This window comes from Drosophila suzukii, chromosome 3, assembly GCF_043229965.1.
Source record: "Drosophila suzukii chromosome 3, CBGP_Dsuzu_IsoJpt1.0, whole genome shotgun sequence".
In the NCBI taxonomy this organism is placed as follows: domain Eukaryota; kingdom Metazoa; phylum Arthropoda; class Insecta; order Diptera; family Drosophilidae; genus Drosophila; species Drosophila suzukii.
This window is the reverse complement of record NC_092082.1, coordinates 62391664-62414750: the sequence shown is the minus strand read 5'-3', so window position 1 is coordinate 62414750 and position 23087 is coordinate 62391664. Positions and strand designations below refer to the sequence as shown.

Genomic DNA, 23087 nt, shown 5'->3' with positions numbered 1-23087 from the left:
TGCAAGGGAGAGGGCGAGCTGGCCAGAAAGAGACTGGACGACAGAGCCAGCTTTTGGGCCGTGTGTCAACAAGTTTTCCTCTCTCTCCCTCTCGCTTTTGGCCATTTTTTGTACTTTTGGTTGTTGTTTTGTGTCAGTTGTTGACGTTGTTTGGTGGCTGTGTGGTCGTGGCTTGATTTGTTTAAAGGTTTCTGGTTCTGGGCTCCGTCATGGGAACGGAGTTTGCCAATGTTTTGATGTGTTCCCGGATAAGGTTTGCTAGCAGGGGGAGATCGCCAGAATTTTTAATAGGCATATCAAAGCGAGTAAGACAACTAATTTCTTGTTGTTCCTAAACATAACTTTGGGTAACGTCTATACTTATTTCTAACTTGCTGGTGAGCAAAGAAAGATCATTTTTAGTTGGTTCTGGAAAACTATCCCTTTATTTTGCTGAAAAGAGCTATATATAGGTAATACTCAGTTGTACCCATTGGACTTGGTTTTTCCTACATACTAAATTACTTTAAAATTGGTACCAGTCCCTCTCCTACCTTCAATTGAACCCCCTGACATTGGCAATTAACTCTGGCTGCCATTTCTCCAGCTCTTTCTACCAATCAAAAGCTTATATGGGGCCCGCATATTCTGGCCGTAAACGAACTGAAATCAAAGCAAGCCAAACTCGTTTTATGGCCAACCTGGGACGGTGGAATACAGGTAAAAATTTAATTGCACGCCACAACAGTTTTCTGGCTGATTTCATCCTTTAATTTCAATTCCACACAGGCAAGTCGTTGGGGTTTTCGAAGACAGGCGGGGTCGGCGGTAGAAAGCCGCAACAGGCAGAGCAAATTTTGTCGACAGCCAGCCGCTGCAATATAATTTCTTTCGATTAATCCAATCGATTTCTATTCAATAAATCAAAATATGAATTCGTTACGGCTCCGAACCCTCGACTAGCCTAGACACCGTCCATGGATGTGTGTGCCTCCGTGTTCGTTTGAGGCACGTAACAAATTGTTGGGTTAATTAAAAAAACATAAATCGTTTTATTCTTTATCCACACTCTCTGCGGCCCCTCGGCCGCTAAATAACCGTGGCAGGTCTTTGACGGCCCTTTCATCAACTGAAATCAGCCGAGGTCCCCGGCAAAGAAATTCGTGAAATAAATCACACTCTTTTCGCCAGAAACAATTTCACGTTAGACACTTTCCCACTGGCTGTTTATAATTTATTTTAGCAACCCTCTGTTATGATAATGTTAATGAACATCGCTTAGCCCACAAACTGTCGGCCATTAAGACACTTTGATGACTTTTAGCCCCTGGAAACTTGATCTGCCCAACATACACATAAAATTTGTTTTTGCCAGCCTCCGCTGAACCAATCAAAACAAATTAACGAAGTTTAGCAATAAATATTCATGACAAAATTCCGTCAATTAAAATGGTTATCCAAATATATACCCACTCGGCTGGAGAGTTCGTAAAAAATGCGTTTAATTAACAGATCAGAAATTTGCGAATCCCATTTGCATTTCAATCGAAGCGGAACGACCGGAATGAAACGGTCAGTGAGAGCGTGTGGGAACCATATAGATTGTGATGGAAATAAGTCCAAGGTTTTGAAATGGAGTTCAAATCGGACCAGGAAATCGAATTTGTCTTATAAAGTACCGATGCAACGATGCATATGTAATTTGATAGATTTATTTGCTTGGATCTAAGAGCATATCTTAGTGGTAGAGCGAAACAAACTTATTTTACGTTTGGAACTTCTTGATGCTTTATAAATGCATATACTTTTGTTAGTATAAATGTGGGTTTTTAACTTCACATGACTCTCAGCAGAAAACATAAGTATAATTTTAAGTGTTGAGAAAGGAAAGTGAATCCCTATATCATTTGAACAAATGTAGAATAATGCTCCATTATTCCATACCCAAATCAACGCAATCGCTCCGAAATAAATTAAACATTCTTGTTTATTGTTTTTCTGTTTATTTTCTTGATGGTTTTTGTGGGTTTTTTTGTTGTTGGATTTTTGAAAACTCTTTAAATTTATTCTGCGTACTTAAGCTTGAAGAAATCTAAGGCCGAAAATGTATATACGTATATGCGATGTAGCTTCCAATCCCTTCGATGTTGAACTCTTTTTACAGTGTATTAGTTAGCAATTTTTGTACTAGAAAGCTTGGGGTGGGAGGGAGGAAAATGAGAGTGAAAGCAGCTCCGACAAAAAATTAGCTAAGTCTTAACGGCTAAGTAGTCAATATGCTTAAGTAATTTTCGTTTAAAGTTAAAGTTACGAGTGCGGTTTTTACATGTATGCGATAATTAACTCATATTTTATACATTTACATTAAGATTACTTCGAGTTTTGTTATTTTTAGTTTGTTTTTGTTCTGCAACTAGAAAACTACGTTTAATTTTACATAACAGTTGAATAGCAAAAAATTAGGCAATTTATCGATCGTACATCTTCTTTTTTTGTATATTAATATTTAAAATACATAATAGTCGTGTTCAAAGACGAATCAAAATGTGAGTTTTCGACTTTCGTTTCAACAGCAATTTTTCAATTATCAGGTAAAAAGTTCAAAGTGTTTTCTTCAACTTTCAGAAATATTTGGTTTTCACATTGCGCCACAAGGGCCAGGTTCTGCAGCCGCTGGCAGCAGATCCAGTCCAGCGAGGAGGTCGACTCCTCCGGGGCTCCTTGCGCTGGTCCTGTCCCGCCCCCTGCGCCCGGGGTGGGCGTGGCCACCGGCTGGGCGGGGGGCGGCGGCGGCTCCTCGGGCCACCAGTTCTCCCACTCTCAATACGCCGTGGCTGCCCCGGGATGCATCAGGTGGTGGTGGTGGTGGTGGTGCCCGAAGTGGTTCAGGGGGTTCATGGCCTCCGCCGAGCCGCTGGGCGCCGCCGTGTGGTACCATTCGCTGGGTGGGTGGTGCTGGGCGGCCGGGTGGTACAGAAGGTGGTGGTTGTGATGCAGCATCGAGGCAGAGGCGGCCGCTGCCCCCGGAGAGGGCGCTGCCTGGTGGTGATGGGGGTGGTGGTGGTGATGCGAGGGAGGGGGTCCCAGGGGGGGCGGCAGGTAGGCGGATGCGGAAGCGGCCATCAGTTGGAGGGCGGGCGAGGACTTCGAGTCGCTGGGATGGGCGGCCAGCTGCTGCTGCTGTTGCTGCTGCTGCTGGTGCTGCTGCTGTTGCTGCTGCTGCTGCTGTTGCTGCTGCAGCAAGTGGGAGGCGCTGCTGCTGGCCGTGCTGCTGCTGCCACTGCTGGAGGCGCCCAGGTGGACGCTGTGCATCGGATTGGGCTCCGACTTGATCGAGTGCGGGGAGGACTTGATGCCGCTGCCCCCGCTCAGGCTGCTCACCCCGCTGCTGCTGCCCGCACTTCCGTCTAAGCGGGTCGAAGGCGGCGTCTGGGCTCCGCCGGTGATGATGCTCGAGCTGGAGCTCTCCTCGCCCTCGCTGTCGTAGCCGTGGGATGGACTCTTCTCATCCACGTTGCCGTGCACCTGGGGTGAGAAATAAGGAAGAGGACGAGAGTTAGTACTATATTATCAAAAGGTATCCCTAAGGTCCTGGACTTGTAAGAAGCCCACTCTGAATAAGGAAGTTCGGAATTTTAAAATGGGTGATAGCGGTTTGGTTTGGTTCCAATAAATACTTCTTATTACTTGGCTATACATTTAAGGGAGTACTTTCACTAAGATCTATACATCTATAGAAGCTCTATCTAAATAATGATTGAAAATGAAAGCGTTGATTATAAAAAATTACGTATATTTCAAACAAAATACTACCGTTTATATAATGGAACTCGACCCTTGAGTTTTGCCAGCATATCATTAGCCCTAGCAAGTCTTATTCAATTTTGATGTCTTTGATTTTAGAACCTATAAGGTCTGGTCCTGTGGAAGGTATATAACTCGAGCTCAACTTACCTTCATGTGCTTGCGCAGCGAGGAGGGGTGCGTGTAGGACTTATCACAGCCATTGATCCGACAGTTGTAGGGCTTATCCGACGTGTGCACGTGGGAGTGCTTCTTCCGATCCGAGGAGTTGGCGAACCGCCGATCGCAGCCCTCGTGCTCGCACTTGAAAGGCTTCTCGCCTGAAAGTAGGCAGGAAAAAGAAACATTTAGATGAGATTCAATAGACACAGAAAACACTTCTTAAACCATATAACGCTGCTTATGTGTAGCAATAAATAGCATTATTTATGTGACACACATAAAATAAATAATAGCACCAGCAAGGGCAACAACGAAAAGTCGATGACCATTTATGGGCTCACAGTTTTTATGAACTGTCCTGCACACACAATTTAATAAAGGTGGGAAAACCCGTGTGTCCAACATATTTATAGGGAAAACAATAACAAAACAACAAGACATACAACTGGGGAAAGAAATCATATAAATTATGCGGGATCAAGAGGCCCATTGTTCGAGGGATCCCGACCCTGTGACCCGTCCACGAATTTCACCTGTGCCGATGCCGATTGTCCTTTTTGTTCTTGTCTCTCCGTCCGTCTGGGCGTCTCTTAGGATGCACAAGAACAAAAGCGGCAGGGTAAAGGGAAAAGGTCACAGGGTTAACGTTTACTATTTGATTCGTGTGCGTAACACCTTTTCCGATCAAAAACAAGAAAAACATTCCCTCGATTAGCCCGAAGTGATATTTTATAGCTTATTAGAAAATTATTTTTTGATGGCGGTGTGGAGTCGGAAATCTTGACAGCGATGCACGGCGATAAAGTCAGGATTAACCATAAATAATATGGATCCAAGGGCTAACCCGAAATTTGGCAACGATTTCAGGGAAATCAACGAAGCGAGGGAAAACTTAAAATTTAAATATCTATCTTCAAGTATGACTTGATAATTGTTTGCTTGCCCCATCAATTTCAATCACTTGCCATATTACCCGCCTGTTAAAGGCCATAAACAAGCCCAGTGAGATATGCACAGAAGTATCTCCGGCTAAGGCCATTTAGCATATGGCATTTATGTCGCAGATAAGCGGCCATTACATGCACCACAAGTTTTATGACAATTGAAGCTAAGCGGCTCAGATCCCCTCGGCCCCCATTTCCCCGAAAGAAACCCACGCGGGCCGTTGACGATGACAATAATCGAACATTTTCACACCTCGAGCTTAAAGCGGACAATGACAATCGCATCGGGGAGGCGAGGGCGAGGGCGAGTAGAGGGTTAAGGAAAAGTGGCGCAGCTGGGCCATGCAGGTGGGGTTTCGGGGTAGGGCTTTGTGGCCCGCCTTATAAAAGACGTCCAGCGGTGACTGCGCAGCCAGCTCAACAAGTCTCGGATCTTTTCGTCTTTTATGTAATTTAATACTAATTTATGTGCTTTATTATCCGCATTTGAATAAAGTTTTTATTTTGAGACCTGTAATAAGTCAGAGAGCTTTGGGAGATATGTATAAATAAACAAAAATCAGACAAATGCTGTTCGATTTGAATGGCGTGTCGCATTGTGATTGTTATTGTGGTTTCTATTAATTTGTCAAAATTTAAAACTCATAAATAAGCATTACAAGAAGTGCCATCGGAGCGCGACTGGAACTCAATTATTGTGACAGGCCCCAAGGGTCCCAAAACAGAACAAGCGAGGCGAATGCAGTTCGACATGCTTCGAATTCCCAACTTGTGCGCGCTTTTTGATTGAGTTCAATGGAACGAGGCGCCAGATAAGTCGTTAGGGTGATATTATTTACATACATTTAGTACTAGAGACAATTGTAAAACTAAATAAGAAAGTACAATATCTGTAAAACCTTCTCTTTATTGTAAAGAACTCTGTGTCTAGCCCTAACATATCGTTACGCTTTGGCCCAGCCTTATCATCACTCCACGGTTATCAGGTGACTGTGGGAATCGCTATCTTTAAACACTAATTAGTCATAAATAGGACAGGCAGCTGACTTGGTTCCGCCAACCCGCTGGGCTGCTATGTGCTATCAGTCCTATCACCTTATTTTCGGGGAACCCAGCGGCACATCGGTGCCTGGCTGAGGCCATATCCCATGTCCCCCGAACTGGAAACTCGGTACACGGAGAACAGAGAACACAGTGCAGAACACATCCACATATCCAGATATCCACATATCCATCTCCTGGAGCGCTGCGGTCTAAGCTCAGCGGGGGAGACGCAGAATGCGGCACGCGCTGCGGCCAAGGACATTAAAGGGTTCGGGTCCCGGCTAAGTGCAGCGCAGAATACGCATAATTTTCACATTCCACGCCGAACTGGCGGGCATTAAAACTGGAATTTAAATATGTTTTATTGCTTTAAGTTTCGGGTCCGATGGGTCCAGGGGAAAATAACCGAAATACCGTCGCCCATTTATAAAATGTCAATTTCAGACGACGTTTCTCGACTTCCCCTTCCGACGGGGCGACATGAAAGACATCCTCGGCGCACCCTTTTCGTCCTGGCAAGGCGCCATAAGTACAGTGGGCCCCCTTCGCCGGCAAATCCCATTTAGGCTGTGCGAATCGACAAACTTATTTAAATATTTCAATAAAGTAAATCCAATGGCAAAGTCGCTGGGTACATAATACAGGCGTCGCTGCGAAATAGGCCGGCTGTTTTGTGATTTGCATATTTAGCGGGAGCTTCTGTTCCTCCCTCCTTTGGGCGGAAAGCCCCAAAATGGTTAACTTCCTAAAAAAAAATCGCTCCTCGCGGGCGGAACGATTGGAATCGGCACAGACTGCCTGTCATGGCGTTTTGTGTACAGCTGCAGAGTTGTTTGTTTTTTTGGGGTGGTTCTTATATTTTTGGGGTTGCTCTGTAATCTCCTCTCTGCGACTGTGTGTGTGTGTGTGTGTGCGTGGGTTAAGCCAAGAAAGTTGTACATGGCCACATATATATTAAATATATGTACCCACGGCATTGTTTGTTGGTATATATGGCACATGTTTTGGCTTTTATGTAACTGCTGCAAAGCTTGCTGTCATTTGCAGACGAGTGCCGAGCCGACGGCCTTTCCTCCACCCCCCAAACTTTCCCCCTGCTTTCCCAGCCCCCTCCATTTTCCCGTCTGAAATTGTTTTTGTTGTGGCTATTATGGGGCGTTGTTTCTTTTCCGACGTGGGTAGGGGGCTTTCTGATGTTTCTGGGCGTAGTCGAGCCCAAAAAAAAAGAAATGAGTTTTGCCAAAGTGTTTTCTTTTAGGCTGGAATATGTGCTTGTATATTATTAAATATGTTGGGATGCTAAAGACAACAATATGCTTTTCGTTTTGGGTCAGGAAGAGGAGTTTATAAAGTTAGGATGTGTATGTTTTTTTAACTTAAGGAATATTGCTATGAGAATTGAATATAACAATTTAATTATGATATAATATATATAAAAACAAGTTTTATTGACTGTATTTTTAATGGTAAAATATATTTACATTGCCTGGAGGGTTTACCCGAATTTGTTGCCTAACTTAAAACTTCTTTATTGCCGATAAACACCGTAAGTACCGTGCAATCCAGAAATACCCAGGCTGTCATGAGGAAGCAACAGGAGATCCGAACTCGTCCCGCCCCCGCACTCTACATATGTACACATAATACCCTGCCTCTGGACGTGATCGCTGCTAACCAGGCGATGCAAATTAAGCATCATTGACAGTCGCTGATTAATTGGAGTGAATCAGGTTTTTAATTTTCAGCAACAAACAACAGATGAAATTAAAAATACACACAGCACAGATAAAACATTTTTTCTGCCGTCAGAGTGACAGTTGCTTATTAAAGGCATTTCGAAGTGGAATTAATTAAAAAGCGCAAAAAGCGGCGGAATGGGCCAGCAGAGCGCTAAACAGAGGGATACCAGGGCTCCGCAATCGCGCTTCTCCGCTTTAATTGCTGCTAAATAATTGCCCTGGTAAATATTTATTGCCTGCTTAAGGACCTCTCAGCACTCGCCCTCAAAGGGAACAAAGGACGGGTCCTGGTGCCATCCCTCGCTCTTTTTATATAATGATGCCAGGGATGAGCATCATCATCGCTCATGTGTCAACAGCATGCAATGCGATATGATTATTATTATCTAACAATACAATAACAAAACTGCTACTTTTGCCTGCCGCTCTACTATCTCCGACCCCTCCGTCTGGGTTGTTGACACTCCTCGGATTTGAGAATCCTGAGCTCATTGTGTATCTGTCTCTGTATCTGTATCTGTTTGTTTGTTTGCTATCCATTTTTTCCGCTGCTGTCGCTTCTCCTTCCTCCGCAATGCTCCTTTGTTCCTATACGGTTAAATCCGGAAAAAGCCAAACCCCGATTTCCTGGCGGTTTACATTTCAATGGGCAATTTTCCTTCGCTCCCCCTTTTTGCTCTGCTGGCGAATAGCTCACTTTCCGCTAGGGGTAGTTAGGGGGCTTGACTATTGAAGATGGGAATATTGTTAGGATCGTCGATGTCTTCGATGAGCAGGTGAGGCTCGAGTGTAGCGCGTGATCATCAGTCTGCAATTTAAATCCGAAAACCTCCATCCATTCCCTAACAGTCGTCCTGACCATCCTCATTTCCCTTTCACCCTATCTAGCACATTTTCCCACACGCCGCTTACTTTGAATATTTATAACAGTTGCCTGCATTTGATGACCAAATTAATGGCCAACAATTCCGCTCCATTCCATAATAATAATAATAAAATCATAATTTAAGTGCAATGAATGCCGCTTGTCAACGGCCAAATGCAAAATCCTCGGGCTCATCATCGGGGAGAGTATAATCATTATCATCATCGTCGTCGAGGAAGAGGATGTGGATGTGGATGTGGATGTGCACCCCTCGGGCGGAGAAGTTACCTCTGGGTCTGCCACACAGTCGGTCCATTGTTTGTTTGTTTGACAAAAACCATCGTTGAGTGAATTCGTTGATGATTTATGATTTCTGCATCCCTCCCTGTGCCCGACGATCCCGAAGATTATGCTGACCCCATCCCATCCCCGTTTCCCGGCTAAGCAGCCTCGGTCCTTACATAATTTTCGCTATTTGTTTGCAGCTTTGCCGTTTGCTGTCAAGTGATACGTTAATAATTGACACTAGGGTCAGTGGCCAGATTCTCAGCCTCTGGGTTTTCCTGCGGTTTATTGTAGTCACATCGCCAGATACTTTTGGGAAAATGTTTCAAAACAAAAACACACCGAATTTTACACTTCGCTGGCGGCTGTGCGTAATGAGGAAATGAGGGGAAATTACATTGGGAAGATAGAGAAAGTGGAAGGAAGTCTTAACTGGGGGTGTAAGGAAATGCGATAGAGACTTAACTCGCAACCGTAAGTCATCATTTGAACATTGAAAATGCATTTACATCAACTTCAATGCGAACGAGACCTTTATACATCTTGAGGTTTTCGTACTCCAGGCTTATAAATTTCTCAATGAATTAACAACTCCAAAAACTTTTCCCTCCCTAACATAAAATTGTATGTTTAATGCTCGACTCCAAAATTGTGTTTTGTGAACAAATTTTTGTTATTACACAAGGTTGCCAGCCACAGATGCCGGGCGCACACACATCCGTGTGTCTTTTTCTTAGTCAGCCAAGTCTGGAAAAGTTTTTCTGGCTGCTCCAGTCGAAATTGCAATTTGAATGCATTAAATGCAAGCCGCACTCTCATGTAGGTAGGAATACATGCTCGGAAACGGGCATTTGCATATATCTCTGTGCGCACACACACCTCGAATGTGTGTTAGAGGCGTTAGTTGCATGGCAAACTTGTCGAAAATTTGTTCCAATGGTCGGGGTCCAAAAAAAGCCGAGCCAGCAGAAGGAGAAACCAAAGTCAGAGACGCAGTCACAGCCAGACGAACTGGCCATGTTTGGTCTTGTACTCGTGTTCAGCAAGGCTGTTGCTGTCATTGTTTTACTAATAGCTCTGCTAGTTGTCTATCTGCGGACTGAATTTATATACACACATGTACAAAGCAGGGTGTGTGTTCTGTGGTCGGTTATGTGAGCAAAAGGTTTTTGGCGAACTCATATTCGGTGAACGCAAAGGGTTATGAAAAAGCTAGGTTAGGAATGAGTGGAATGAAACAGAGATTCATGCAAGTACAAGTTTAAGGTTTAAGAAATTCGTGTGAAATTGGTATTATATTACGTTAAGGAGGAGGATTTATAATAAGATTGATCAGCTTAGGACATTATAAGTACTAGTGACATTAAAACAAGTGCAAATATGAAAATACAATTTGTAAGCTCCAATGACTAGTTCGGTCTTTTTAGTAAAGTCCGAGGATGTACGCCACTTTCAAGGAGGCTCTGCAAAGACAACGGCTCAAAGTGCACTCGAATGACAAACGCATCGTAGACAATAAGTAAAAGTAGCACTAAGCCCATTGTCTGAACCCAAAATGCTTACAAACAAGGGCACACAGCCGAGGGAGAAATGGTAACTAAAGTCGGCGCAGTTGACAAAGAAGTATCGGCCGGGATTAGCCCAAGAAGCAGCTGATGTCCCAACCGCCTCATGAATGAACTGCTTACGCGGTGGAAATGCTTGCGAAAAGAAAGCGGAGGAAATGCTGTTACTGAGGCAGGAGTGGAATGCCAAAATCCACAACAAAGGGCGGCCGGGCCGACACTCTCGAAGAGGAGAGGTGTTGCTTTGTCCCGGCTCGGTCACGGATCGGTGTTTGGTATCTCCCCGGCCTGATTTTTTGCTCTTTAGCGCTCTTTAAGATCTTAATCTTCTCAGCCCACTCACCCTTCCCTCGCCCTCTTGGGTATCCCTTCTGTTTGTTTATTTTTTTGAGTTCCGTCAAGTAGAAAATCTCTTCGGCTGTTTGTCAGAAATTAAAATGTCATCAAGATTGTCATCGTTTGGTTATGCGATGTGACATCTCCGGCAACTGAAGGAGGCTGAACCTTCCGACTCGGGGTCTCAGATCGGTTTCGGATGGGTTCCTTATCTCAAATGGCTTGTTCAAGTTTAAAGTTGTCTGTTCTAACAAGATTCGGTTTGAGATAAAGCCAATCGATGACATCAGGCGACAGATATTTGGGATCAGCGATTGGAATTAGGTTAGCAGATGGTTTCGGTAGAAGTGGGAGTGCATGCTCTAACACTCAAGACCCATTAGAAAGTAGTAAATCTGTTCCAGGTAATGTGAAATTCGAAATCCACCTCCAATCTTTATTTTTGACCAGGTCTTCTTTCACACCTCATTCAATTCCCTTCGCACCTCAACACCTTGTATATCTTAACGATACTGCCTAATGAACACATCAAAACATCAACTAAATTGCATTTATGTTCGCAACACTCGAGTAACAAAACATCCAAATTTCGGGGCTTAGCAAATTGATCTGAATGTCGAAAACCGAGGGGAAAGTATCACATCGCAGTGGCTTACACTCGGCTGGGTCCTGTGAGGAAATTCGATCATGCTGAGAACTGGGAACGCAAAACCGAGAGCCCGGGAATTGGCAAAGTAGACCGCAGTACGCTTTTACAGTAGCCGTCGGCAATGCGTCATAGAGTCTGCGGATCCATTTTTCCATTCCATATTCTTTTTCCGCGTTGGCGGCTGTAATTTTAGCCCAAAACTCGGCCGTTTGACAGGAGATTGTCACACAAACTCTGCGCTAGTTCTGCCTCTAATTGCAATTGACAATGTTTTTACAACAAATTGCGTGCCCGCCGAGGCGGCTTTTTGGGTTAAACAATCACATTTTGTGCCTCAGACAACTTGGAGGCGTTCGTGTGTTACAAATTCGGCTGATCGAAAGCGACAAACGATCCGAAAATGTCCCAGGCAGAAAGCCGCAAGTATGCATATATCTGGACCTAAGCTGATTTGACAAGCACGCTTATAGCAGTTTATTCAGAGATCGCAATTTTTGCTTCATTGTTTTTTCTCGGGGAATATTGGGAATTATATCTTGGTGTCATACTCTGTTCTCGAAGAGTACATATGTTGGTCACAGGGGTTTCTGTTTATTTTGTGATTTTGCTACAATATTTTCCTGTTCCAAAACTCTTTAATTGGGTTAACCTTCGCAAATCTTTGATTTATTTTCGGGGAATATTCATTCAGAATAAAAATAGCATTCCGAGCGTTCTCTAGTCATCTCTGTTTTGGCAAGAGCATTCCCCGGCTTATAAAAAATGTCTGGTTGCGCTGCCCGGCTGTCTCGGTCCCACTCTCTCTTCTTTTTGGCTGTTTAACATTCTTGCCCATATGAATAATGATTTCATTTTTCCCATCAGCTAATTTATACAAGTGGGGCACTGCGCGCGGGGCCCTTGGCGCGATTTAGAGGATTAGTCAGGCCTTACTTTTCCATAATTCTCGAAAGGCAGAAACAGAAACAGAAACCCAGTCCCAGATCCCCGATCTCAGTTCCAGTTCCAGCTCGACCTCCGGCTCCATCCTCTACCTGTGCCCCAACCCAAACGTGTGCAGATATAAAAAATATGCAAGATGACAGTTTAATTTTATGGTTTGTCTGCTGCTGATCAGTTCTTTATGCGCTGAAATTGTATTCTTATTCTTATTTTACTCCAGCTCGCGCTCTGTCTCTATCTGCGATCTTGGCCCTCTCGGCCGGGATCCGCTGGAATGCGAATGGAGTCTGGTACGTGGCTACTTTTGGCTCCTTTCGGGTGAGGAATTTAATTAATTTGCGCGCGACTTCTAATGACAAAGTGGGCGTGGCGAGGCTTAGGAACTGGACCGAAAACTGGCCAAAAATGAAGGAGAACCGAGGGCAGAGGGAAATTTATCAAAAGTAAGCCTCATTTATTAACTAGCCGGGTAAGCAGCTTACGTCCGAGCAGCCGTGGACTGGAACATCCGAGGGTTAGCACTCTCATTCGAATATTATGCAACAGCCCGACAAAATGGCTACTTAACTAATAGATTCGAATGGAAGACCAAAACAATGACAGTGCCAAAGGGTTGGGAGGACGGGGACAACCCCTGCCGCGCTAACATCGCTCGTTTTTTACGTCTCTCGCATTTTGGTAAATGAAATTATAATTCCTACTCGGGTGCAGCCAGGGGTTAAGGTAGATACATATACGCACGCATATAAAACTGTTTTGACATTCGGGAAAACGCATGGAAAATAGAGAGATGCAAAGCAACCCCTCTGCTCGCGAGCGGAACGGGTGGATGTGGATCGGCAGCATTGTTAGTAACTTGTTAGGAGTGCTGCCGGGGGTTCGAAATCGGGGGTTGTCACTAATTAGAATGGGTGCATATGCCCGATTATAATGGGTGCTGCCAAGGAAAGACCGGGTGGGCCTAGGACTCTGGTCTCTCAAGTACTGAGCACGGTGAATGCTTTGTTAAGTGATTATTTTACCATAAAATGGTAACGGAACCATGGAAACACTATCCCTATCGATTCAATGGAACTTTACATACTGCAAGCTGTTCCTATAAACTGAAAAATGTCGGTAATTATTTTAAAGATTCTAAAAATACCCATAAATATTCTTGGCCCAAAGAAAGTTCAACTCTAGTTTCTGTCGCCCTGTTCAGTCGATAAATTTTCTAACTTTGCTTACATTCAGCTGTCAAAGGCTTGGACCACAGCAGAAATTTATACACTTTTTACTTGTGGCACATAAATCTCCAAAAAGAGAGGGCCAACTTTCCAGCTTGTCAAAGTTTTAGCAGATTGCGATCGTGTGTCATGTTTGGTATTTGACACTTTAAATTGAGCGAAACGAATGCAAACATGGTGTCCTTGTGACGGGGATGTGGATATTTCGGCCCTCGGAGGGGGTACTGCTAATTAAATGACGAATTTCCTCGCTGTTCTGGCCTCTAAATGCATTTGTCATTAGGTGAGCGGACCGAGAATCGCTCCTAGAGAGCGTGTCTAATTGATTTTCGGTCGTCAGTTCCTTCGACAGCGGGAGGGAGGAGGCAGGAGATCCTGGCTGGATCCGAACCCGACCAGGTAGTGAGCTGAGGTAATCAGCTCAGCACATCGCAGGTTTCCTCCGCCGCCTCCCCCGCTGGCTCTTCCTCGTCTTCTGGCCATTGTTCTGCCAACAGTCAAATTCCGAGAAGCCAAAACACACAGTTTATCCGCAAAATAAAAAGTGATTTCGTCTCCCGTTTCGATGTATCTGTATCTGTATCCGCATCTGAGACTGTTTGGTGTGTATTTTTGTGAAAACCGTTGAACCCGCAATAAAGTCATCAATCATTGACATTTGCCAGTGCTTTGGCTTGGCTGAATTTTGTGTTTTGAAAAATTGTTCCATTGGCGCCGAGCTTGTGCAGTGCGAGTTATTTGGTAGTGTGTCTCTTAGTTTTGCAAAGTACCTGTTATATCTCATTTCAAAAATGTATATTAAGTGTTAGGTACTTTGCAAGCCTGTAAAATATTCTACCATCCAATTTACAACGCATTCCCACTCTAGTTGGCCCCGTTGAAGCTTTATGAAAGCGTAAATAATTGCATAATTCACTTCATCGTCCAAGGACCGAACAAGTCCATAAAAGACTCATTAAAAAAACACTTGCACTCAATTAAATCGAGTCGAGTCGGAGTTAAAGGGGATCCCGGCAGGAGGGGGGCTAATCAAACAAGGGTCGCAGCCACCAGGACAATGTTGAATGCTAAACTTTGCCCCCAGCATAATTGCACAACAACAAGGCGCTCGGAAAAGCGAGTGGTTGCACTTGGGCGATGGGAAATCGGTGGAAAGCCAGAGGCGGGTGGGTGAGGAGGGGTCGGCAGCAGCTTAATGAGCTTGAAGAGACCGGATCGGGGGAGTGCGAATAAAAACTAACCACAAAGTTGTTGAATGCTCTTGCGGCAGTCGGATCCTGTGGCCCGTTGTAGGTGTTAATGAATAAAGTTGTTTGTGGTCCGGCCGAGAGGAGCGCAGTGGAAAAGAGTCGTGTAAAAAGATGGCTATGTGTGCAAACCGCACAGCGTGATAAACGCCATCTATCCAGACACCCAGACTCACAGACTCGCAGGCAGGTCAACTGAGCCCCGAACAACAAAAAACAACAGCCGCAGAGCAGACAAACCTTGATTGTTCGTTGGGTTTTTTGTGGATCCGAGGGGTGGAGTCTGGAGGCGGGAGGGCGGGAAAGTGGGAGGGGCAGTGGCATGGGATGGACAGGAGGCTGGACAAAATTGCAGACGGTGACCGTGGTGACAAGTGCAAAAGTTAACACAACGACTCCACTGGCGGGAACGGTGGGAGTGAAACGAAAATGGAGGAGTGGATTTATGGGTTCGGGTTTTAGAGATCCATCTTGACAGTGATAGCATTACAAAGTTAAAACTAGATGAAAATAAATATATTGTTTTAAGAGAAGGATGCCACAGTTAATTTCAATTTGTCATTTCTCGACCCTCGAGATTACAGACTTTTAGATAATTTCATTCAACTGTGCAGCTATTTCGTAACCCACTGACTAAATCCCGGTATTCCACATTCCCATCCCACACTCAAATCTCAAAACTCATTGTTTGCCGTGGTATATTGACCCCTCCGATCAGTTATCGCTGTTTTAATGGCACCACTTAGGGCAGATCTATATCGCCTGGATCCGTAAACACATACTTGACTGCCCTGCTCCGTTTTACCCACCCACTTGTCAAATTTCGACCCACTCCCCATCGGCGAGGAGTGGAAACCAGATCATAAATAACCTTTGCATAATCTAAATCAAGAGCTTAATGTAGCATGGCGAGTAACCAGAACAGAACTGAAACCATCGCAATCGCAAATAAAATAAGGCTAGAGGAGCGGAATGTGTGCGAAGCATCCATCCAGTAATCCGCCGAGTGTTACTGTTACCCCAATTTCGGGGTTTCGATGGCTTTTTTGAGAGGACCAAGCACGGAGTGCCAAAGAACCATTTCCGAGCGATTACAAGCGGAAGTTTTGACACGTGTCAACACATGTGTGTGTTTGTTTTCGTTGCCGTTGCCATTGGTGTGGTGTCAATGCAATAAAAACAAACACCAGCGCCAAGGGACATTTAACCCAGCCAGCGATGCTGATTGAATTTTTGATTTATGCAGTGAGGGATGGGGGTACGTACTTCGAGTGCCCGAGTCCCACGGAAAGTTAAAGGTTAAAGGCCCCGATCCCGATGCCTAATGAAGTTGTGCGTCGGCCACTTGAAAGCCAGTCAATATGTTGGCTATCTCCGGCAATTTGTAGCCCAGGCCAACCAATCATGGGCCTACACAAATCAGGGGCCCCAAAACGCACTTTCTGCTGCATCACGGCCTCTCGGAGAAAAGGAACTATGAAATTAGTCAAAAATATCATCATATCGAACACACAGTAACCCCGAGATCATTATAATGCCACATGATTGTTCCAAAACCGAATACAATATGGCGGCGTCTCGAAATTCAAATCGAAACATTTTAATTACCTTTCGATGAGTGTGCAAAAGAAAACACTGTTTGTCCGAAAAGATTTACAGAAATAGCTTTTTTGTGCAGCTAATTTTGTGATTTATGGATCTGTGAGAGCGTTTTATTCCGACTCTAGCGGGGGTAACTATAAAATGTGTCTATTACGAAGCGCCCGACGTCATATTTTTATTCAATTTATAAAGTATAAAGCCAAATAATCCCCAGAAAAACTTGTTAAGGCCCACGCACAAAACAGCGGCAATAAAGAGGCAACAGAAATGTGCAAAATTAAACCAAAAAATGGGGAAAAAATGCCGGGCATTATGAAAAACCATTTTCTGGATATTCCAGAATATTGTTGTGCTGCTGCTGCTCCACTCCAATTCCTGGTTTAATAAACGAAGGACACTGCCAAACGGGGACAATGTTGGGAGCCCGGGACCATAGAATTTCCATTACGCCTCCACTCATTGTTCTTCGCTGGAAGGTTTTAAATCGAGTGGTGCAATTTTAAAACAATTATGCTGAATTCTGGGCCGCTGGCTGGCAACTTTGTTCTGTGTTTTCGCATTTTATGCCTGTTTTCCCTGGCTTCCCTCTGGTTAATTGATTTTAATGGCTGTGTTTCGCCGCTTCTAATGAGCCCTACATGCTCAGCCATAAATTTCAATGGAACAAGTTCAACAGCCACTGGAATCAAAGTCATTAATTTGCGTTAAGCTCGCTTTCGGGCTCTAAAGTTCAGCTTCTCATAGATCACGACCATTCCACATAAATTGTAGTTTTAAATCTCAGACAAAAGCAATACCGAAATGCAGACGTTTATTTCTGATTAATTTTTGACAGAAGTGTTGATGTCAAGCTGAACTTGGACTTTGATTTATTCTCCAAAGACAATGGAAAAAGAAATGCTGCATTTTGGCATGATTAATAGAGGGTATAAAAGGCAGCAGATTAATTAAGTCAGAAATGGGAAAAGTAATAAAGTTAATAAATCGATTTTATCATAACAATCAAAGTTGAAAAATAATGAAACATTAGCAAACAGCATTTTCAAAGCGCAGCTCAAGTATTAGCAATCCGAAAGATAAAGTCAAGAGATGTTCACAGGCTTATGGAAGTACTGATCGCAAAAGTCGAAGTCAACCCAAAGTCGCAGGAATAATCTTCGCTGTGAGGACAACAACTTTGAGGAGGATTTTCAGGGCTAGGGAAGGGCTTAAGAAGCAGGTTTTACAGGTGTCATAAAAGAGGGCCCGAGTGGCCAGTGGCGGGTTAAGCCAGGTAGTGGGCGTTGCACCGACTTTTGCCGTCGGCAACACGCCCACTCGACAACGTCCGGGATTTGCCCAGTTGAGGGCAAGGGTTAAACCCCGGCAAGGTGAACTGATGTTTGGCCATGGAAATATCTAGGATTTCGGATCTAAGACATGATTTTTTAAAGTATAGAAGGCAAGATAAGAAAAATTTAAATGTTATTCAGAACTAAATGAACTATATGATCAGTTATTTGTATACAAAGTTATATGAGAAGCAGTTACGTATTTTAATTATTAATTAAAGCTGTCTTTTGATTACGAGCTCAAAAATATATTTAGTTTAGGATTTACTACAATATATAAATAATTCCTCTGAGCTTTAGTTGTTTTAACTTATCTAACATTTCACAATATTGATCATTAGTATTTCGGTCATGGTAAAAGTATTTTCCAAACAATGTCTATGCGTGAGAAACTAAAAACATATATATTTCAATACTATCCAATAACATTTAAGATCTAATTGTTATGTAATTGTGGAGCCTTTAAAAAATTTATTGACTCCAACTTTTATTTATTGACTACCCCCATGAAAATTGAGACTTTATCATTTCACAATATTGATTATTAGAATTTCTGTCATGGTAAAAGTATTTTCCAAACAATGCCTATGCGTGTGAAATAAAAAATATATATTTCAATACTATCCAATAATATTTAAGATCATATTGTTATGTAATTGTGGAGCTTTTAAACATTTTATTGACTCAAACTTTTATATATTGACTACCCCCATAAATATTGTGACTTTAAATCGCTTTCACTGATAGGGACTTTAAGTTAGAGAGGTTTGAGAAATGTAACTTGCTTGGTTGTTTGCCAACTAAATCCGGAGTGATCATTTAGGGTTCGAAAAAAGCTTTGATTTGTCTCAACTCCACATATACTCCAAAATAGTAAAGATTGCATCATATACCCTGACTCGTGTCGTACCCCCTTTGGAATCAGTGGAGATCGGGGCCGAACCGCCGAACTTACCCGTATGCGTGCGCTTGTGGATCTTGAGGTTCTCGCTCCGGGCGAAGACCTTGCCGCAGCCGGGATGCGGGCAGGCGAAGGGCTTCTCGCCGGTGTGGACGCGGATGTGGTTGACCAGCTTGTACTTGGCCTTGAAGGGCCGGCCGTTGCGGGAACAGCCCACCCAGAAGCAGGCGTGCGTGGTGCACTCCGGGCCGCCCACGTGCTCCACGGTCAGGTGGGTCACGATCTCGTGCATCGAGTGGAAGACCTTGTTGCAGGTCTTCCTGCCGCCGGGCGGCACCAGGCCGGGCTGGTCGGGGTCGATCCAGAGGCACTGCATCTCCTGCTTGACGCTGGAGGCGGACGAGGCCGGCTGGTGGCGCATGTAGCGCAGGAAGGCGCCTGCCCCGGCCGGGTGCATGGCGGACATGGCGTGGTGGGACGGGTGGTGCACCACCGGGTGGTGCACGGCCGCCGCCGGGAAGTTGCCGTGGTGGTTGTACGGGTGCCCGGCGGCGTAGGCGTCCATGCGCATCTGGTGGTGGTGGTGGTGGTGGCTGTGGAAGGGGTGCTGTCCGAACCCGGAGCCCAGCTCGGCGGCCTGGGCCGGGAAGCCGGAGAAGAGCATGGAGTCCGCCGCCGAGGAGGCCTGTCCGGCGGAGCCGGCGACCCCGTAGTCGGCCTCCCTCCTGCCCAGCAGGAAGTCCCTGGAGGTGTAGCCGTTGAAGTGCCCGTACCCGGAGTTCTGGTAGGCTGCCGCCGTGGCCGCCGCTGAGTCCTGCTCCTGCAGCTGCTGCTGCTGCTGCTGTTGCTGCTGCTGTTGCTGCTGCTGCTGCTGCTGGCTCATCTCGAGCTGCTGCTGCTGCTGCTGCTGCTGCGGGTTGCTGTTGCTGTTGCTGGCGGTGGTGTTGGGCGACATTCGCAGCCCGTAGCTGGCCAGGTGGTGCTGGGCCGGCTCGATGAAGGCGTTCATCATCATGGCTAGAGAGTTTTCGGTCTGTTTTTATCTGGTTAGCTGTTAGCTGTTCGCTTTTGTATCTGTAAGTTTTCTGTTGCACTTTTAGGCCGGCGAGCCCATCACCGCACTGAGTCACGTCACTTAACTGTATGTATACTGTGGGCTCGTTTGCTTCGGCACTATTCGATTCGTACTCAGATTGAGATATTTATGTAATGCACTCGCGCGCGTTGCGTTTCTGGGGCGTTCGAATCGCAGCAAGACTTGACGCTAGCCGAATGCCAAGACTTGACGTTTCAAGATGCGCAGCAGGACTGAAATGCTCCTGGAATTCGAACTCGCTGCTCGTCGCCGCGCGAGCGTTTCTGCCGGCGATCGCGTGCGTGCGAGCGAGATGAGCGCTGCAAAATGGCAATCGCGGATAGAAAGCGGGAGGGTGCGAGCAGGACGAACGTACTGCTGCGCCGAGGTGAGTTGCGCTGCCGTGGTGGGTTTCGCCGCGCCACCACTCAGCCGGATAGGCCTGGGCCGTGGGTGCGAGCGGGACAGCGGCAAGAAAATGGCTGCGCCTCCGCTTGCCCGGCCGGCGGTTAGAGGAGCACAGAGGCTGCGCAGGGCGCACCCAGTCCAATTGGAACCGGCTCGGCATACAGCCCTCTCGCTCTGCAAACTGGTTCCGCGGAAATTAACACCCACTGCGGTTGGCCGGTGGGTGGTGGGCCAACAGGGCGCAGCGTGCGCCTGTGCAGGGGGCCCGAATGCTGATTGGACCGCGGGCAGCCAATTGAAAGCTCGCGGGATGCATTTCCCAGCCCGCTTTTCACTGTCACTGCGCCGAACGCCCTCCACTTCGGCGGCCACTCGCCCCAGCTGTCAGCTTATCAAATTAGTTGTTTATTTTATTGATTTTAATGATGCTAAGCACATTCCGCGCTCGGACATCGCCGATCCACATCTCCATTTTCGTTTCCATTTGTTTGGGTTGCGCAACGAAGACGCACGGGCTTTCATCAGCCCCGAACGCTCTGTTTTTCATTCGCTAATTTATGGAATTTTCAATAAGCAGCTATCGAAACAATACATAATCTCGTATCACTCGACTTGATTGGATTCCGTTGGGTGCTAAGTGCCCCTGTAAATTTGATTTTGGTCAGATCGTGAAGGGGTATTCGACTGCGGGGTGATTAAGTTAATCGAATTTATTTTCAGACAAAGCATTTGTTTAGCATGGAAAGGCTTGTCCTTGCGGTGGTACTCAATGGGTATTTTATAATTTATTCTTACACTTTGTATGGAAAAAATTAATTAAACGGCTACGAAATATTTCCTAGTTCGTTTATCTGTATATTTTACGTTTTTGAAGGGTTTGTATTGATACTGAGAATCGTTGTTTAAAAGGTAGCTTAGAGCTTATATCGAATGCAAATCCAGAATTTGGCTGCAGGTTATAAAAAATACATTTCTTGAGTAGAAATTACAAATTTGGAGTAAAATACATATTAGACATATTTTTTAACGGGGGAATCTATCCCCCATATCCCCCTGTGGATCCGCGAACGGCTTATATACTATCTAACCTGGGATCCATATTATTGATAACAAATTTGATCATTTTTAAAAAGAGTGAAGCTTATAAGTAAACGGTTATAGTCAAAACGCTTTACCTTTCAACATAGTTTAAGAAACCCCTTTTCTGTTATTTTAAAATATTTATAAAATAACAATTATAAGCTATTATGTATATATAATTATAATCCTATAGGATTGAACTAAATTAGACCTTTTGGCACGTTCCTAACAATCCTTATTGTTAACATAGTTATTGTTAGTCAGGTCCACAAAAATTGAACTCTTGTTCAGAAATCACTCTTTGCAAACTCTGTACTTTTTCACATATCTATAGATAATGTATACATTATTCCAACAGTTAGCTTCGTTGTTAAATGGCTTGATGTTTGTTTAATCGAGGCTAATTTCGCGGGTAATTAAAACATCGGGGCAAATTGTGACATCAAGCGTCACCGCCAAACGGTTTGGCTATTAAATTGTCAAAACAACTCCGCGGCAATCGGCAATTGGCAATCGTCCGAATGTCAGGCCGACCCCAATGCCATATTGGGACCCGGGCACGACCAAAAGGCATCTAAAACTGCCCCAATCGGGAAGGCCCAATCCCGCGGAGCAGCGACGACAACTGTCACTCGGAATGAAGCCATTGCTCCACTTTGGTCGGCAAGGAGTCGCCGGGGAGCAGATGCCGCTGGAAATGGAGACGTTGACTGAAGGGGGTTTCTAGCGCACTGCCTCCGAACCACTCCCATAAATAATGCATTTCGAGCCACTTGAAAATGGAAGCGCAGTGCAATAAACTTGGTAATAACAGAAAGCTCAACTAGGTAGCGAGAGGAACAACAATCAGAAGTCTCAGCGAACAGCAAATTATAAATGTAAAATCCATGGATAAACAATATGGCAAGTTGGCTCAGCAGGTCGCTGCTTCTTGAGGTCTGTAAACCGAGTTAGCCTATCAACTAAACATTTTAAGAGGAGTGTGCTATTTTGGTATGATAGATCATCGATAGTTTTGCTAGCCCATAAAGGTCCATTAAAGCTAGGAACGAGGATCTAAGAACCTCATGTTATAATATAAACTTTGGTCTTTTCAAGTCTTAATGCGATTCAATATTCGAGCTTTAGAAAAACTGGGATAAACTATGAAGAATTACGGATCGCTTGTACACAGAGAGAAATATTCAAGTAAATTGTTCTTGAATTGAGAACATTCGTTCTTAAAAACCATGTAAGCACATTTTGTTATCAATGTTCTCAATATTAGAAAGAAATGGTGAGAAGAGAAAAGTTAAACTGAGTTTACTTAACAAATTTTTGATAAGTATACACTACTGACTGGACTAATCGTTTATTTGTTGAGATATACAATGTAAATACTGCCAATTCAACTTGATTTGAGCAAAATAAAAACATTTTCAATTTCATAAATGTCGTTTAAATTTTAAGAACATTTTCAACTCAGATGAGATCGTCAGAATTTTCTCTGTGTACTTTTGTTTTGCCTGCTCGCCTTAGATTTTGGTTTTTCTGATTATTTGTTCATATAAATTAAAAAACAAGACCAATCCAACACATTTTCTTTACTTACAACACATGTATAAAAAATTAGTTTTCCCATTAATATTCATATCTGGGTGTTTATTTCACCCCCCAAATCCGCGGACTTAACCCTCGGCGGTGCTTAATCAGTTTGGCCACAACAAAGTGGGCAACCAGTGGGCGTTGGCCTGGGGAAATGGCCTCGTGTCATGAGTACGACCCGGAGTCGGATTCGAAATCAAAATTAACCCGTAACCTGGCGTGGACGCCTTTGGCACATGCCGCGATCACAGCGGTGAGCACTGTACTGGTCTTTTCGCCTGGGGTTCGCTTGAGACTCGAGTCTCGAGACCCGGGATTC

The 23087-nt window shown here is 44.6% G+C and overlaps 1 protein-coding gene and 1 long non-coding RNA gene across 2 annotated transcripts; one reads left to right on the top strand and one right to left on the bottom strand.

Annotated features, from left to right (window-relative positions):
• Window positions 1-456: 456 nt before the first annotated feature.
• Window positions 457-919, top strand: LOC139353263 (uncharacterized). The gene is made up of 2 exons (XR_011604447.1): window positions 457-699; window positions 769-919. It is a non-coding gene; the product is annotated as an uncharacterized lncRNA (long non-coding RNA).
• Window positions 920-1965: 1046 nt separating this feature from the next.
• Window positions 1966-19932, bottom strand: opa (odd paired). Its single transcript, XM_036819233.3, has 3 exons — window positions 18676-19932; window positions 3934-4103; window positions 1966-3504 (listed from the first exon to the last, which is right to left on the bottom strand). Exons 1-3 carry the CDS (start codon window positions 19634-19636, stop codon window positions 2800-2802), a joined length of 1836 nt encoding a protein of 611 aa, XP_036675128.2. The 5' UTR covers window positions 19637-19932; the 3' UTR covers window positions 1966-2799.
• Window positions 19933-23087: the final 3155 nt, after the last annotated feature.

Bases quoted from the DNA above. Each gene is read 5' to 3' on its own strand.
- opa (XM_036819233.3), bottom strand. From the start codon at position 19,636: ATGATGATGAACGCCTTCATCGAGCCGGCCCAGCACCACCTGGCCAGC. The intron at 4,104-18,675 runs GTAAGTTCGGCG...GCCTACTTTCAG, and splicing joins CCACAAGCGCACGCATACGG to GCGAGAAGCCTTTCAAGTGC. The intron at 3,505-3,933 runs GTAAGTTGAGCT...TTCTCACCCCAG, and splicing joins CGCTGCGCAAGCACATGAAG to GTGCACGGCAACGTGGATGA.